Here is a 16752-nt window from a genome sequence, read left to right as displayed (position 1 = left end):
AAAGTACATTTTCTTTCCCTTAAATAGCATAGTTTTTTTTTTTAAAAAGCATTCACATCAAATTGGTAAAGTATAGACTATCTTTAGATATACTAAACTTACTAAATGATATTATATAATTATGTTTTTTTCTCTGACTAAAACATTAAACTAATTGCGTGGAAGTGACTTAGCAGAATGGAAAACCTGAGGCTTCTGGACATTCAGACGCAGGGTGAGACGTCTCTTCTACTTCCAACAGGTCCTGAGGGACAGCTCCTTACTGAGTCTAAGCCATAACCAGGAAGCAGCTAGACAATCTCTGTGCGGTTATGTATTCCCTTTACAACCATGATTTTTTTCCTTAAGTGTACCTGTGTATATATTTACCATACAAATTAAAAGTAACTGATATCTACTTAAAATGTATTTCTTCATTTATTTGGATCTAATTGTTTCACTGTAATAAAAGATATAGACATTTAAAATGTTTGGATTTTATGATTTTCTTAATAAAAGGAAATGATATCTACCCCCAAAATCTGAATAAAAATTCCTGCAAAATGACAATCCCACCCTCCTGTATTCTCCTTTCAGTGCAGACTACATTGTAGGAACAAAATCTCTATTAGAGAACTCATTTGAGAAATGGCTATCCCTAAAGATAGTATACTCTCGGTCTTTAGCTACTTAAGAAAAAGTCAGTATTGAGTTTAATATAAAGATTTAGCTTTGGGAAAACAAAGAGCCTCTGAAAATTGTACCTGAAGTCAATCTTCAGTGAACAGCACTAAGAACACAAGGGCCCGTTGCATTCTGTCCTGCTTCTGTCCCTTGAAGACTGAAGCATCACTCCAGCCTTCCCCATGGTTAAATAAGACAGTTCCAAGGCTCAGAACACAACTGAATGGTGGGAACGAGTCTGGTGATAAACCACAGGCCAGGTCCTTAAGATGGCTGAAGTTCACTGTGCCTTTCCCCATTTAAGAAGCACCAACCCTGGAGCCAAGTTTTCAAAAGGCAATTTAACAGCAGGAACTATAATTTAATCACATTATATCATATTACACTATGTAACATTATGTATTTTACCTACTGATGTAACACAGTTTATTACAAGCATTATTTCCTAAGACTTGGTACAGGTACTCCTTTCAAGGAATTACTGCTTATTTAATAGTGTCTATCTACATTGGAACATTAAATCAGTGATAGGTATATATAATGCAAGGCATTGTGCAACGTCTCCCTACCCCAGATTAAGGTATTATTAACAAAAAGCAATTAAGAAAACCAACACAACTATAAACTGAACCAAGGCTGTCAGCATCACAGATGCACACCTGAGCAGGTCAACAGTGCTTTAGCATTAGTGTGGACAAGTGTGGACAGCAGCTGGTCTTTTGGACAAGTAGATCAACAGTTTCAAATGAAGAGTTACTCGAGGAGGAAACACAAATCCATGCTACTAACAAAAGCAGCAAATGCTGGTGTTATTCCAACTCAAACCACACTGTCCCTCTGAGTGTCATTTTGATCATTTATGTGATGACAAGACTGGATTCCTTATGGCGCATCAGTGAGATGTTCTAGGATGTCAGAACCTCCCGTTTGTTTTAATATTTAAGTGATAGCATTAGGGAACTAGAAAAGGGTCAGTGCTGGTGGCTCTAAACCACATTATCTTCAGATTGTTTTCACAACAATAATGCAGTTAACCCTGCCTCTGCAACAAAAGAGCAATGCAGTATCCTGTTCCTGCACACAGAAGCTGAGGGCTATGCAAGTAGAAGCTGTGGCTACAGTGGGTGGTTGCCGAGTACATAGCAGTCCTGCATACTGACACAAAGTATGTAAGGAGAGCTCAAACTGATTTGTACGTCTATATTCAGCTAAAGCTTCACAGCAGCAATGGACATCAATATGCACTCAATATAGACACTTTTCGAAACTACTCCAAAAAACAAATGACAAAGTAGTTAGGAACAACTGAACATATGTTGTGTGTACCAGGCATAAGGATGGACGGACCCTGTGGTTAACCCCTGCTGAATTACATGGCGCCTAGTCCACTTCCATCTCTCCAGAGTCGGTGTGCTGGGAGCCTCCTTTGGGTGGGTCTGGGCTGCTCTCTGCACCATTCTGTCCATCCATCGGTCCATTGTGCTCACTACTAGCTTTTGTTTTATCTTCGGGAGCTTCTACTTTTGGTTTGGGCTTATAAACGATGGGGTTACAGAAATTATCCAGTTCCTGGAGACAGAAACAATGAGCCATGTCAAACATTACACAAACACTTAGATATTTGTTGGTCTTCTCTAATCTCTCATGCATCCTCATACATTTGAATATGTCACTATATTTAACAATTTTATTACTGTATCTTTTATTTGTTTTGTTTCTTGAGTCAAGAATTTCTTTGTGTAGCCCTGGTTATCCCGAACTCACTGTGTAGACCAAGCTGGTTTGGAACTCAGAGATTCACCCACCTCTCCCTTCAGAGGGCTGGGATTAAAGGTATGAGACTACCACTCACCCAGCTACTGTACTTATTTAAAAAAATGTGAATTTGATTTTTAATTTCATGTCCACTGGTGTTTTGCCTGCCTGCATGTCTGTGTGAGTGTGTCACAGTCTCTGGAACGGGAGTGACAAAGCTGTGAGCATCCATGTGGGTGCTGGGAGCTGACCTCATGTCCAAGATCACTTATAGGTTGTTCACAATGAATTATGTCCTTATTTCCTTTCAAGTGAGAGCTGTGTTTAGTGCCTAGGAAAGTGATTTTATTATGGTTTTATAATTCTTTTTGTACAATATGTTGTAATGTCTTTATAACAAAAATATATTTGATAGCTATATCACACATACAGTAGCAATTCTTCGATTTATGCAGTAGTTTCTAGAATTTTGAGTTTTGGCAACAGGTATACACTCCAAATTTTTTGGCATATATGTGTGTGTATGCTCTGACACAATGTTCCAGGAAAACTGTACAGGTATAAATTGGTGAGGGAGAGTACTTACTGTTCCACATCCTTCTAACTATGCCAAGCTTAGGAACATGAGCACAGCAAATGACAAATTCTCGGTGACTAGGGACACACTTCTTTGTCAGCCCTCTAGCTCAGAGTTTTCACTTACTACAATTTGCACAGTTTTGCTGCCATGTTTATACCTTTTGACATGTTTATTATTAGCATTTATTAAAATTCAACATTTATCTGAGGTTACATACAATTACAAACAGGACACAGTGGAGGATTTCACACTCTAAAGACAGACCTATTGCAACCAAGTTGTTAAAGTCTCAAGGCCTCTGGATATGTAGGGTGATCACATTGCTATACTTCATTCTGTATTACTTCCAGAACTTAAAATCCAGCATGTGTGGCAACTTTGAAAAAGGAGTGGGGACTCCATAAAACCTAGAGTTGAGTCAGCAAAGCCAAGTCTGGCCTAAATTGTTCCTCTGTCAGTTGATTATTTCTCAGAGGTGACATCCGTTAATTTTTTCAGTCCTTAAATGTATTTTAGTGCTCACACTAATTAAGGAGGAAGTTTTAGCCAATGAGGCAGCTCAGCAGGTACGGGGTGCCTGCTAGGCAAGGCTGACCACCTGAGCTCTATCCTTGAACCCACCTGAAAGGGACAGCTGAGAATCAACCACTGCAGAGCTCTCCTCCACTCTCCCATGAGCCACACACTCACTGCTGTCCTCACACACATCAGTAAGGTGTGTTTTCAATGGAGTTTGAGTTGCTTACCTTTGACTTTGTAACTATTTCTGACACCTTTACCACGGGATCTTGAGTAAGACTTAATTTATTCTGCGCGTTCATCTTACTGTTTAGCCAGTTCATGGAGTCACTGATGTACTTTTCAACTTTTTCCATTTCAGCAGGATCCAGATGGTCATATCTTTCATCCTATTAAGAATTAATAAAATGGTAAAAGAGAAAGAAGTAACTAACTTTTAGTAAGCAATGGCTTGTTGATAATTTCTCCCTAAAATATTTATATTCTTACTTATGACATACTTCATTTATATTCATGTAAAATGCCACATATGAGATGACACAAAACAAAGAGACTGGGTAAAAATATAAAATCAGTGCAGACTTGCAAAGGACTCTCAGAAGTTAGCTTTGGAAAAGAACTACTAGTGGAGGCTGTGTATTAGGCAAGAGAGGCTAGGATGGAGTAGAATTTATACAGATTAAGGCGAAAATAAGTGCACAGGTATATAATGAGGGAGAAAGAAAATTCTTGAACATACCATAAAAGTAGGTGGTGTATTCTTGATTTAAAAAAAAAGACAGTGGAATTCTGTCTAAACAACACAGCTACAGCGTCTACATCTAGGAAACCACTCCCAAAGCCAGGTTACACCAGTACCCAAAAGAGCAGAAAGAAGCAGCAACATAATATGAACTCAAGAAAATTTCCTGATAAGGATTATTGGCAGCCTAGAAAACAGGATGAACAGGAAGGGAAAGTGTTGAGGAAGGGAAGAGGGTAAGAGAGCACACATGGATGAAGCACAGTGAGGGAGGACAATCACAACAGGAAAGCATGATGCAGGAGGAAGCAGAAGGTGCAGGGGATAAACCCAAACAAATTCCCTTTGAAAAAGACAGGATGAAATGATACTGTATATGCTAATTAAAATGTTTTTTTTTATTAAAAAACAAACTTCTTTTAATGTCTTTATTTTCCCCTATGTGTTTTCAGAAAGGGTCTCACCTAGCTACCCCTGTGTTTATCCTTATCTTCAGCCTTAGCCTCTTAAAGCATTGAGTTTAAACCCCAAAGTTAAAAAGCAGGGACCAGGAAGAGGCCATTTTCAAAACTGTTAAGCTTTTTCAGACATTCAAGATTTCTTTATAAGATTGCAAATAATGTCCCACAGCTCTCTGTACCCAAATCCCATGGGGGAGGGAGCTGGACTCTCAGAAGTGCTGACAATCCTGAGAGCTCAGAGGAGAGAACCACTTCTGCCCACATTCCTGGCCCAAAAGGAACCTGCCTAAGGCCCTCTGGATATGGGCACCTAGGAGCAGAGAGGGGCAGGACCCTTCCGGTTTCTGCCTGAGCCCAGAGCTGAAAGCCATTTGCCTAGAGAGCTGACAACACCTGAGAGTAGAGGTAAGACCAACTCTTCTGCTCCAAGCCACCTCTCTGGAGGCTTCAGGACACACAAACCCAGGAGCAGCTCTCTGTTCTCAGAATCGGATGAAAGAAAATAGGTCTATGGGAGTGCTGGCACACAGGATTACAGGAGGGTCAAGTCACTGTCAGAGACAGCAAGACAAGCTAACACCAGAGACAACCTGATGGCCAGAGGCAAGCGCAGGAACCTAAGCAACAGAAATCAAGACTTCTTGGCATCATTAGAGCCCAGTTCTTCCACCAAAGCAAATACTGGATGTCCCAACACATTGGAAAAGCAAGATTTGGATTTAAAATCACATCTCATGATGAAGATAGAGGACTTTAAAGACATAAATAACTCCCTTAAAAAATGTAACACAGGTAAACAAGTAGAAGCCCTTAAAGAGGAAACACAAAAACCTCTTAAAGAATTACAGGAAAATACCACTAAACAGGTGAAGGAATTGAATAAAACCATCCAGGATTTAAAAGTGAAAATAGAAACAATAAAGAAAGCACAGAGGGAAACAACCCTGGAGTTAGAAAACCTAGAAAAGAGATCAGGAGGCACAGACGCAAGCATCACCAACAGATACAAGAGACAGAAGAGAGAATCTTAGGGGCAGAAGACACCATAGAAATCATCGACTCAACCCTCAAAGATAATGTAAAATGCAAAAAGCTCCTAGCCCCAAACATCCAGGAAATCCAGGACACAATGTGAAGATCAAACCTAAGGATAACAGGTATAGAAGAGAGTGAAGACTCCCAATGTAAAGGGCCAGTAAATATCTTTAACAAAATTATAGAAGAAAACTTCCCTAACCTAAAGAAGAGATGCCAATAAACACACAAGAAGCCTACAGAACTCTAAATAGATTGGGCCAGGAAAGAAATTCATCCCATCACATAATAGTCAAAACACCAAATGCATAAAACAAAGAAAGAATATTAAAAGCAGTAAGGGAAAAAGGTCAAGTGACATATAAAGGCAGACCTATAAGAATTACATCAGATTTCTCACCAGAGACTATGAAAGCCAGAAGATCCTGGACAGATGTCATACAGACCCTAAGAGAACACAAATGCCAGTCCAGGTTACTGTATTCAGCAAAACTCTCAATTAACATAGATGGAGAAACCAAGGTATTCCATGACAAAACCAAATTTACACAATATCTTTCTAGAAAATGTCATCCTGAGTGAGGTAACCCAATCACAAAGAAACACATGTGGTATGCACTCACTGCTAAGTGGATATTAGCCCCAAATCTGGAACTGCCCAAGATATAATCCACAGGCCACATGAAGCTCAAGAAGGATGACCAAAGTGTTGTCCTTCAGTCTTTCTTAGAAGGGGAACAAAAATATTCATAGGAGGGGATATGGAGTTCAGAGCAGAGAATGAAGGAATGGCCATTCAGAGCTTGCCCCACCTGGGGACACAGCCCATATATACATGTAAGCAAGTATACCTTATAAGCAAGATAATACCCAAACTAGACAATATTGATGAAGCCAAGAAGTGCATGCTACAAGAGCCTGTTATAGTTGTCTCATGAGAGGCTCTTCCAGAGCATGTCAAATACAGAGGTGAGTGCTAGCAGCAAACCATTGAACTGAGAACAGAGTTGTCATTGGAGGAGTTAGAGAAAGGACTGAAGGAGCTGAAGAAGCTTGCAACCCCATTAAGAATAACAATGCCCACCAACCAGTCCCAGGGACTAAACCACTACCCAAAAACTACCCTTGGACAGACCCATGGCTCCAGCTGCATATGTAGCAGAGGTTGGCCTTATTGGGCACCAATGGGAGGAGAAGCCCTTGGTCCTGCCAAGAATTGACCCCCCAGTGTAGGGGAATATCAGAGGGGGAGGCAGGCAGAAAGGGGAGTGGTTGGAGAGGGGGAACACCCTTATAGAAGAAGGGGGGAATGGGATAGGGGGTTTATGGCCCGGAAACCAGGGAAGGGAACAACATTCGACATGCAAATAAAAATATCCAATCACTTAAAAAAAAGGGAAAAAAGATTACAAATTACACATTATCACACAGGACTTGGCTTCTAGGCTGCTATATTTTATTGTTTCTTATTGCCTCAGGGATTAAGTGTTATTTGCTAGTTTATTTGCATTAATCATCAAATATGCTTTGTAAAAATTATCTATAGCCTGAGCCTTTTTCCAGAACTCTTATATCTAACCAACTAGAGGCTTTGTAAAGTTTGAAATTTCTACAACTACAATTTAATAAACTCATTACATTATCACCTACTTTTTGAAGTTTTCTCCTTGTCAAAATATTTAAAATGCAATCCATCCATATTAAAAACTCTGGGGTAGTTTTGTACTGTTATATGTATACCTTATAAGCAAGATAAATGCAAACCTCTAATCACTTCTGATCTTTCACTATCTGGTTCCAATTTTCACCATTTCTTGATTGTATTATTCCAGCCTACGAATTACCAGATGCTTCACAACCTAAGTCAAGTCAGATCGGTTCTAGACTCTAAAACCTCCAAGCTACCTGTGTCATAGTAAATCTCACTTTTTCACAATAGTTAAGAAGGGGTGAGGCCTTCTGTGGTCAGGAGTCTGCTCCCTCCCTTCCTAGATTTAAGTCACAGCAGCTTCATTGTTTCTTCAATATATCCCCAGAGTGTGAGAGGCAGGGGTGGGCGAGGGAGTGTAATGACACATATCTGAAGGTCAGAGGGCAAACCTAGGAGTTTCTGATCATCACAAGTGACCTCAGGATTAAATGTCAGGCTCAGTAGCCTTGATGCATGAAGCCGTCTCACTAGCTCATAGTTCTGTTGTCAAGAACATTTCCTTTCTATACATTCTGAGCCCTGGCTTCTGTCAATTCTTTTCTGATCTCTCTCTCTCTCTCTCTCTCTCTCTCTCTCTCTCTCTCTCTCTCTCTCAGTGGTTGGCCTTCTTTCAAACATAGCTCCTGGAGGTTCCTTACCTTTTCAATAGCCCCTTTACCAGCAGTTGATTTTCCAACTGAAGCATATGAGAACAAACAGGCCCAGAATTTCTTTTTGCTAGAGTCCAGGACCCACAAAACATCCTGGTACATAATTAGAACTCGCATGCCTAATCAAATAAACCCTGGTTTGCTATGGATGATATCTTAAACCCATACACTCATGATGACCACTAAAGTCATTGGAGCACCAACCATGCCAGATTTATAATGTGCTTGATACTCTGTCTGCCTCATTCTGTACTTTTCCATTATCAATATTTCTGTTTGTAGGAACATAAGAAGATTGGGCTAGCCAAATTATAAATTTTCTTTCAACACACAGAATTCTTACTTCTGAAATAAAGAATTAAATTGTGTATTGGAAAAAAGTGTACACACAGAGGGTATATAACACTGATACCAGCTGATTCAGTGTAACTGACTACCATCATCTACTATGTGTAATCCAACAATCTGCTTAAGCATTCAATCTCCTCTCCTCTTCTTCCTTTTCCTCTTCTTCCTCCTCTTCCTCCTCCTTTTTGTTGTTGGTATTTTTTTTTGTTTTTTGTTTTTTTGGTTTTTTTTTTTTTTTTTGAGACAGGGTTTCTCTCTGTTCTAAGTCCTGGCTATCTAGGACTCACTTTGTAGTCCAGGCTGGCCTAGAACTAACAGAGATATGGCTCTATCTGCAGACCTCCTGAGGCCTGGGATTAAAGGCATATGCCACCATGCCCAGCTCAAGCACCCAGAGTTTCCTAATATTTGAATTTAGACAACAGTATTCATAGTTCATATTAAATACCCTGGGGAAAACAGTGTGAAAACACCCACTCATAGTGCTTACGATTTACTAAGTGCTTGGTAAATCTAAACTTCTGGGATGATGGGATGCCTCAATGATTCTGCTGCTGCTCTCCTGTGCATATGAATGCAGTGTCAACATCAATGATCAAATTTGGTATTAACTGAGTATCAGGCAGTGACCAGTAAACCTGACCTCATGGGACAAGTTCAACAAGATGGTCTTACTCCTTTTGAGTTTTCTGAAATAGACCTGTATCTACTGGTCTGCTGCAATTCAATGGAGGCAATGAAGACATGGGCATAGGGGAGATTATAATGTGAACCAGTAATCTCTATCAAGTCTGCTAGGCTCTGTTTAGATGGCTGACTAGCCACTTACTGCTTTACCCAAAGGGACACATGACATATATTACCTTACCTGAGGCTTCAAAACAGTGGAGAATAGAGAGAGTTTTGGGTGTGTATGAAGAAAAAAAGGAGATTATGGATGATGAATGATAGATGGAAGATCAACAACAAATCAGGCAAGAAGCCTGGTTTGGTAGTTTAGAGTCAGGGAAAACCTTTTTCTCATGTAAGAAACACAAAAATGAAAACAGTGCATTTTGCAACTGGGTTAAACTTAAGCTATGATTTCAGGAAATTCTAAAAGGTTGAAAGTCTCAGATTTTAAATGTCCTGGAATCCTCTACTGGTAATTCTTCAGTAAAAAGCTGTAAGTTTGATATGCTCAGTCTTGAAGTGGTAAGACCTGCAGTGTTGGAGCTGAGGACTTCTACTGTCACCATACATTAACAGCAGCTGCCACCATTACCCCGTACCTTGTTTCTGTGTGCTTCTATCACTTTCAGGACAAGCTGGATCTTTTTCCCCAAGTCATTTAAAGCTTTTGGTCTCTCTTCATGCTCCACGTACTTCATTTGAATGGGCTGGCCATATTTCTATTCACATAAGAAACATTTAAAAAGAATGAATAGAGTTCTAACAGAATACATTTGTCCCCTACAGGATGATAAACAGACAAAGACAAATATGTCCCTTCTGTCTTCCCACAAAGTAAAGTGTTAACATGGCCCTCATCCTACTTTAACCCTCATTTTATCTAAAGCATTCACTAAGGATTATCCCTTGACTTTCTTCAAAACCAAACATCCACTGTCAATCCTTTCAAAGCATGGGGCTAAACTGTGTAGAACCACTTGAAAAAGACAATGACCATCTACTACATACAGAATTCACAAATTTAAAAATTGGGTTTCAAATTTTATTTTATTTTTGAGACAGGGTCTCTGTGTGTAGCCCCCTGCTGTCTTTGAACTCTCTATGTAGAGTAGGCTGGCCTCACATTCACAGAGACCCACCAACTTCTCTGTATAACCCAAGAGCTCAGTGAGGTTAAAGTGTGTTCCACCATGCCAAGCAAAATGACCCAAACTAAATAGCAACGCTTTTACATCATCATCTTTACAAAAACTGCTTCAGTTAATAGTCACCAACCCCTTAAAGCAATTTACTAACCTTTAGCTCCTGAAGCTTATCCACATAAACTTGTTTAGGTTGGTCCTCTCCTTCTTCATAAAGCCAATTTTCTGTGTCTTCTAACATTGCAGACAGCTTATTCATGTCCTAAGTTATACATTTAAGAGATACTAATTACAAATGCCTTTCTTAGAAAAAAGTCATTAAGAGATGCTATTCAGCTCAATGCCAGATTCATCCGACCTTATTCATAAACATGTTTTCATTATCCTTCTGCAACTTGAAAAATAACTAAGAATCATCTCCATGTAGGCTCAAAAATTGACAATAATGAATTTGATACACTTTTAAATGTAATTCATAGTAGGACTTTCAGACGAACATTCAGGCAGTTCTTACAACTTTAGACTTACTTCTGGAGTGATGAACTTTTCGTAGACAGTGCCCAATTTGTCTCTGAAATCATAGACGTATTCTTCAACAGCATTTTTAGCATCATTTCTTTCTTTCTCTAATTTATCCTGCATTATCATCTTCCCCTATTAAAAACGTTTCAGATTGTCAAAAAAAAAAACACACATTAGAGACCTGCTAGTTAAAACCATGATACTACTTTTTACTTCCTAAGAGGGCATATTTAAAAAAAAAGAATAGAATCTTTGTGATTGTAGAGAAACTGAATCCCGGAACACTAGTAACAATAAAACATTCCACATCCACAGACCACAGGAACAGTATGGAGTCTTCACAACTAATGAAACAGAAGCTGGGCATAGTGGTACATACCTTTGACTCCAGCAGGCAAATCTCTGAGTTTGAGGCCAGCATGAGCTACATATTAAAACCTTGTCTCAAATAATAAATAAATGAATAAAGTAAAAATTACATTAAATGAATGTAATCTCAGAATTATAAGTTGCCCTAAATTTAGCAATTCTAATTCTGAGCATATACTCAAATGAATGGGAAGCAGATACTTCACAGACATGTATATGCCAGAACCTCCTGAGGTATTATTATTACCAAAAATATATACTGAAACATCCATTAACTGATATACTGATAAATGATACATGTTCACATGACAATTATGAGGCTTAGAAGAAGTTTCACATATGAGTGTCTCCTGAGATTATGTTAAGTAAAACGACCCAGACACAAAAGGACAAGTATTGTGTAATTCAATTTATGTGAGCTTCATAATGAGGCAGACTCTTAGGAGACGGGAAATGGGTGAGTGTTCAAGGAGAACTGAAAGAAGGGAGGAGAGGAGAGTTTGGTTTTCATGCTACAGCATTTTCCATCTTGGACAGCTGTAAGCTTTGGAAATATCAGTGACAATGCTAAATACAATGAAGAATACTAACTTGAAAATTTAAACTTGAAAATAGTCTTAAGATGTTAAATTCTATACTACATGTATTTTAAAAATAACATATTCCCAAATCACTGACTTGTATGCTTTGAGTGAATGAATTATATGGTATAGAACTTAAACCCTTGTAATAGCTTTTGAACACATCTATACATGTTCAAACTCCAGCATCCCCATTTACTTGTTGGAGACAGCAGGAAAGGCACAGACTCTTAGTTTTGGTACCCTACGATGACTCTAACCCACATTACATGGCTGTCACTCACAGAGTGTCTTCCTCCACACCTGGTGCATTACTCTTAGTCAGGGATATATTAACAGCAGCTGTGATGCTGAGCTTTGGAGACTGATCCAAATATGAAGACCTGATCCAAATATGAAGGCTACTATCTGATTTGAGGTAGCATACTATACATAGTATAGGCCTCAGTTTTCTCATCCATAAGCCAAGACCAATAACAGAACCTACATACTGTGCTTGTTTTGAGGACTTCAAAGATCAACTGTTATGCTCAAAAGCAAGGAAAGAATGCAATTATAATTTTTGAACAAAATTTCACCTAAAAGCACTTTGTTTTCTAAACACAAGAATTCCTTTATAAATTATGATACAGTAGCATGGATTTAAAAATTAATGAAAAATTAATTTTGTACACTAATGTACAATAACTATAGTTTCCTACAGTTGGAAAAAACAAGCTCCAAATATATAAATTTTGAGTATTATATGAGATTTTTAGGAATTATTATGTATGAATAGAGCCTTGTTAATAGGTATTATGTATTGGAACTTGTAAAAAAGCAAACCCTGTAAAATCAAATTTTCTTCAGGTAATGATGGGCAGTAAATAGTTGAATGCACCATGCTTCAAAGACTGGAAATTAGGAACTTGTAGACATTAGGAAGCACCATTTCAATATAAATTTAAGGATAAACATAAATATAATCACTTCATACAGTTACTACTAAAGAAAGAACTCATTTCTCAAAAGACTAGAACTAAACATGAAAATAGACAAGAGCAGGTAAAACGTTAACAATGGCAGCAAAGTTTAAATCATGGTTAATCAACACTCTGAATGGTCTTTAAGTATCACACACTTACAAAGGAGGCTTGGTATGCCAGAGATGTTACATACCTGTGATCTCAGAAAGCAGAGAAAGGAAGATCGGAGATTCAAGCCAGTGTGGGCTATACAGGAAGATCCTGCTTTAATATCTCCCCAAAACAAGACAAAGAATCCCCCAAACCAAGCCAAAACAAGAGAACAAAAAAGGGCTGTTCTTACTTTATTACTCTTAAAGGATATAAAAGATGGAGCCAGAGGTGGTGGCACATATTCATAATCTTAGCATTTCAGAGGGAGAGGCAAGAGAATCAAGGGTTCAAGGTCATAGATTACACAATGAGTTTGAGGCCAGCCTAGGCTACGTGAGCCCTGGCTTAAAGTGGACAGGGGTAAGAATTCTCTTCAGAAGGCTTTTTTCTCTAAAGTGGATACTTTTTCATATAACTAAGATGAAAATATTATATATGGTACTAATACAGCTTACTATTTTGTCAAAAGGAGTTTAATGACATTTATAATTCCTTAATAATTGCAGACCAGATTGCTTAGATATAGTAGACAGCCTTCGACACCAATTCAGTATCAGACAGAATGCATTTGCTGCTATTCAACAGGAACTCCAACTCACATACCTCATTTTCAATGTAGCTATTGAGAAGATCTTGAGTCAGTTGTCTGTACAGGCTACTCTGGATAGGTAGATCAATACTCTTGATTTTCCCTTTTTTAATAGTTTGATTTATGCGATCTTGCTTGTCTGAAGGAGGTGCCTGTAAAAGAAATTCAAATCAAAAGAGAAAATTTCTAAAACTAACAAATATAAATTGTAGAGGTAAAACAAAAAAGCAAAGCCAAACAAACCTATTGTACTAGGCTGGGAGCGAAGCTCAGTAGTAAAGTGCTTGTTTAATATGTATAAACTCTGGGTTCAATTTCCAGTATCAACCCCATGCTTACACACACACACACACACACACACACACACACACACACACACACACACACACACAAATTCTAAAAGCCTTTTATAGTTAATTAATGCTAAACCTTTACTATGTTTGCAATATGGAGCTGTACTCCAAAGCTGCAGTGAACTACTACTTCACATATAGTACTATGGCTATAACTCTTGGCAAAGGAAAATAAATATAGGTAAGGGTATGGAGAAATTGGAACCCTTCTCATAAACTGTTGGTGATCTTATGAACTGTACAGTGCTTGCTGTCGGTTTGTAAAACAGCTGGGCCCCTGAGACTGTTCCCTGGACACTTGTAAGCCTGACTACCTGAGTACAATCCCTAGGACCCATATGCAAGCTGTCCTTTGACCTCCACACAATATGCTAACAATTCCATTGATGTGTCCAAGAAAATGAAAATATACACACAGAAAATTTGTCAAGGGTAACATTCTCAATAGAAACTACACTGTAAATGCTCATCACCAATACATGGAGAAATCAGAATGTAGGATGCACTGATCAATGCAGAAGTTAAGTATAACACATCTTAGAGGTTTTACAGAATTTTAAAATCGGAGGAAACAATCTTACAGCTACTCTGTACAGCTGGATATCTGCCCGGGGCAGCAGAATGTCACAATGGGAGCATGATACTGCAGCTGCACTTACCCATGCGTGAACTATCTCCCTAGCCTTCACTTATCTCATTCAGAGACTTGAATGAGGTAGGGAGGCCTAAGCAGTCAGTCAATGGGACCTGGTGCTCTCATGGCAGCAGACCTGGAATGTGATTAAGATGTAAGCTCACCTGCTCCTCACTGCCCTGATTACCACCACAATAGGCTTAGACCCTCACATTCAAGTAGTTTTAGCTGAGTGTGGTGGCACATGCCATTAATTCCAACACTCTGGAAGCAGAGGCAGGCAGAGCTCTGTGAGTTTAAGACCTTGTCTTTCTGATTTTTTTCAATAGACCAAGCCTTGATTTTTATTACTTAAAAAGTTGCATATTTATTTTGCTTTCTGACTCTGTGCTTGTGCCTTCAACACTTTCACAATGATTTTCTGCTCCGCAATAAGGAAAGCCCTCTTGATCCTGTCACGGACACACTTGGCATACATGCAGCCACCACAGGCCCTGCTGACATGTTTTTATGACAATCTCATAAGGACTCATAGCATGGACCCCTGGCAGTCTGCTTGGTCACACACCACATTCAGATTTAGGTGCTTTCCCTTGCTGTTGCCAGGGTTTTGAGACAGCCTAGTTTTGTTAGAGGATGTACTATAGGAAAGCTTACAACAGTATGCCAAATGCTGGACCATTTTGAGTGCCTGTAAGCCCTTTCCTTGGAAGAGCAAGAATTATTATTTTTTAAAGTAAACTATGATAAGACCAAAAATGCCATACCAAGCATTACACACTTAAATTGTCTTCATTTGGAATTGTTCTGTTTCTCCATTTCTCTAAGACTATTAATTTCTAATTTCTATGGTAGGTGGTGCAGGTCTGTGACTAACTACTTGTGAGCTGAGGAGGAAGCACTCCAAGTGTGAGACAGGCCTGTACTACACACAGGAGACCTTGTCTAGAACAGACACAGCCAGACAAGCAGACATGAAATGCAATCCTGACAAAGCTCCAATCCACGACCACACAATTAAGAAAACTAACCTTTGCCTTGGCCCCAGTGTGGTCAATCTCTTCTTCTGGGGTATGTTCAGCATGACATTTCTGATGACCTCCTTCTTCTTGGTCAACCTGCATTTTGTCCTGGCAAGAAAAAATATTAATTAATGATACAGTTTCCTTTTCTTGCAAAAAAGCACAGCCCTATTCCTGTGTTGAGATGTGTGTGTACACTAAAGCAGTTCACTTTTCAAATGTCAGTAGCAACACACAGATCACCAAGTATTTGACCAAAAAGATCAGGGGGAGCTATATAAACAGACCTTCTCATTCACCCTTTTTGGTCAACATATGCAAACAATATAGACAACTATTCTGAAATTCATTAATCAGTACTCACAAACAAGTTTTAAAAAAGGAGAATTTTCAATTTGACATGAAAATGTTGTGGACACTTTAGATAGAAAAACAATGAAAAAGATGAGACTCATAATCACACAATTCAGTTATATACTTTTAAATTTGTTTTTTACTGAAAATATTTTTTCATACAATATATTCTGATCACAGTTTTTCTTCCCTCATCTCCTCCTCACACGTCTAACTTCATGCCTTCTTTCCCTTTGTTACGTATTTTCAAATGTAGTAAAACACTTATGTCAATCAAAACTTAAATGTCTGTGAAGCATTGGAATATAAACTCCTGAGCCCCCAAAATCAGCTGTTTACTTGGCAAATAGTCTTAAGCAACACACACATTCCTGTGCTCTTTCTAATCACATTTACCATCTTCTCAAAAGAAGTTTAGAATATAGGAATCATTGTAATTCTCGCTATATCTGGAATTGAGAAAATACATACTACTCAGAAAGCTCTCTTGAACAAATAAATGCACACTTTTGTCAAAGAGAAGGTGAAGAAAATAAATAAAAATGTTCAAAAGTCCCAAAAATAGAAATGGAAGCAATAAAACTGAGGGAATCCTAGAGATGGATAATCTAGATAACTGAACAGGATCTAAACACTCAAGTATCACCAATGGAATACAAGAGATGGAAGGGAGAATCTCAGGTGTAGAGGATGCATACAATAGAAAAAATTGATTCATTGATCAAAGACAATGTTAAATATAAAAATTTCCTTACATAAAACATATGAAAAGACTAAACCTAAGAACAATAGGAATAGAAAAGGAATCATAGGTACAAGGCCCAGAAAACATTTTCAACAAAATCATAGAAGAAAAAAGGTTACTTTCCTAACCTAAAGAAAGAGCACACAGAGCACCAATAGACAAAGTCTTCGCACCATGGGCTGATTGG

At 38.5% G+C, this 16752-nt stretch overlaps 1 protein-coding gene across 2 annotated transcripts in view; it reads right to left on the bottom strand.

Annotated features, from left to right (window-relative positions):
- Positions 1-989: 989 nt before the first annotated feature.
- Hspa4l (heat shock protein family A (Hsp70) member 4 like) overlaps positions 990-16752 on the bottom strand; it is a 52681-nt gene continuing 36918 nt past the window's right edge. Inside the window, exons 14-20 of one of the 2 annotated variants that reach the window (NM_001106428.2) lie at positions 15476-15574; positions 13472-13609; positions 10807-10932; positions 10433-10540; positions 9736-9855; positions 3745-3906; positions 990-2232 (exon numbers count right to left, since the gene is read on the bottom strand). In NM_001106428.2, coding sequence (NP_001099898.2) covers positions 2044-2232; positions 3745-3906; positions 9736-9855; positions 10433-10540; positions 10807-10932; positions 13472-13609; positions 15476-15574 — 942 coding nt within the window. In that variant the 3' untranslated portion in view covers positions 990-2043. The remainder of the gene's footprint in view (positions 2233-3744; positions 3907-9735; positions 9856-10432; positions 10541-10806; positions 10933-13471; positions 13610-15475; positions 15575-16752) is intronic. The other variant, XM_087619315.1, reaches the window with a different exon arrangement.

This window comes from Rattus norvegicus, chromosome 2 (genome assembly GCF_021556685.1).
Source record: "Rattus norvegicus strain SHRSP/BbbUtx chromosome 2, alternate assembly SHRSP_T2T, whole genome shotgun sequence".
Lineage (NCBI taxonomy): Eukaryota > Metazoa > Chordata > Mammalia > Rodentia > Muridae > Rattus > Rattus norvegicus.
This window is presented reverse-complemented; position numbering and strand designations above follow the sequence as displayed.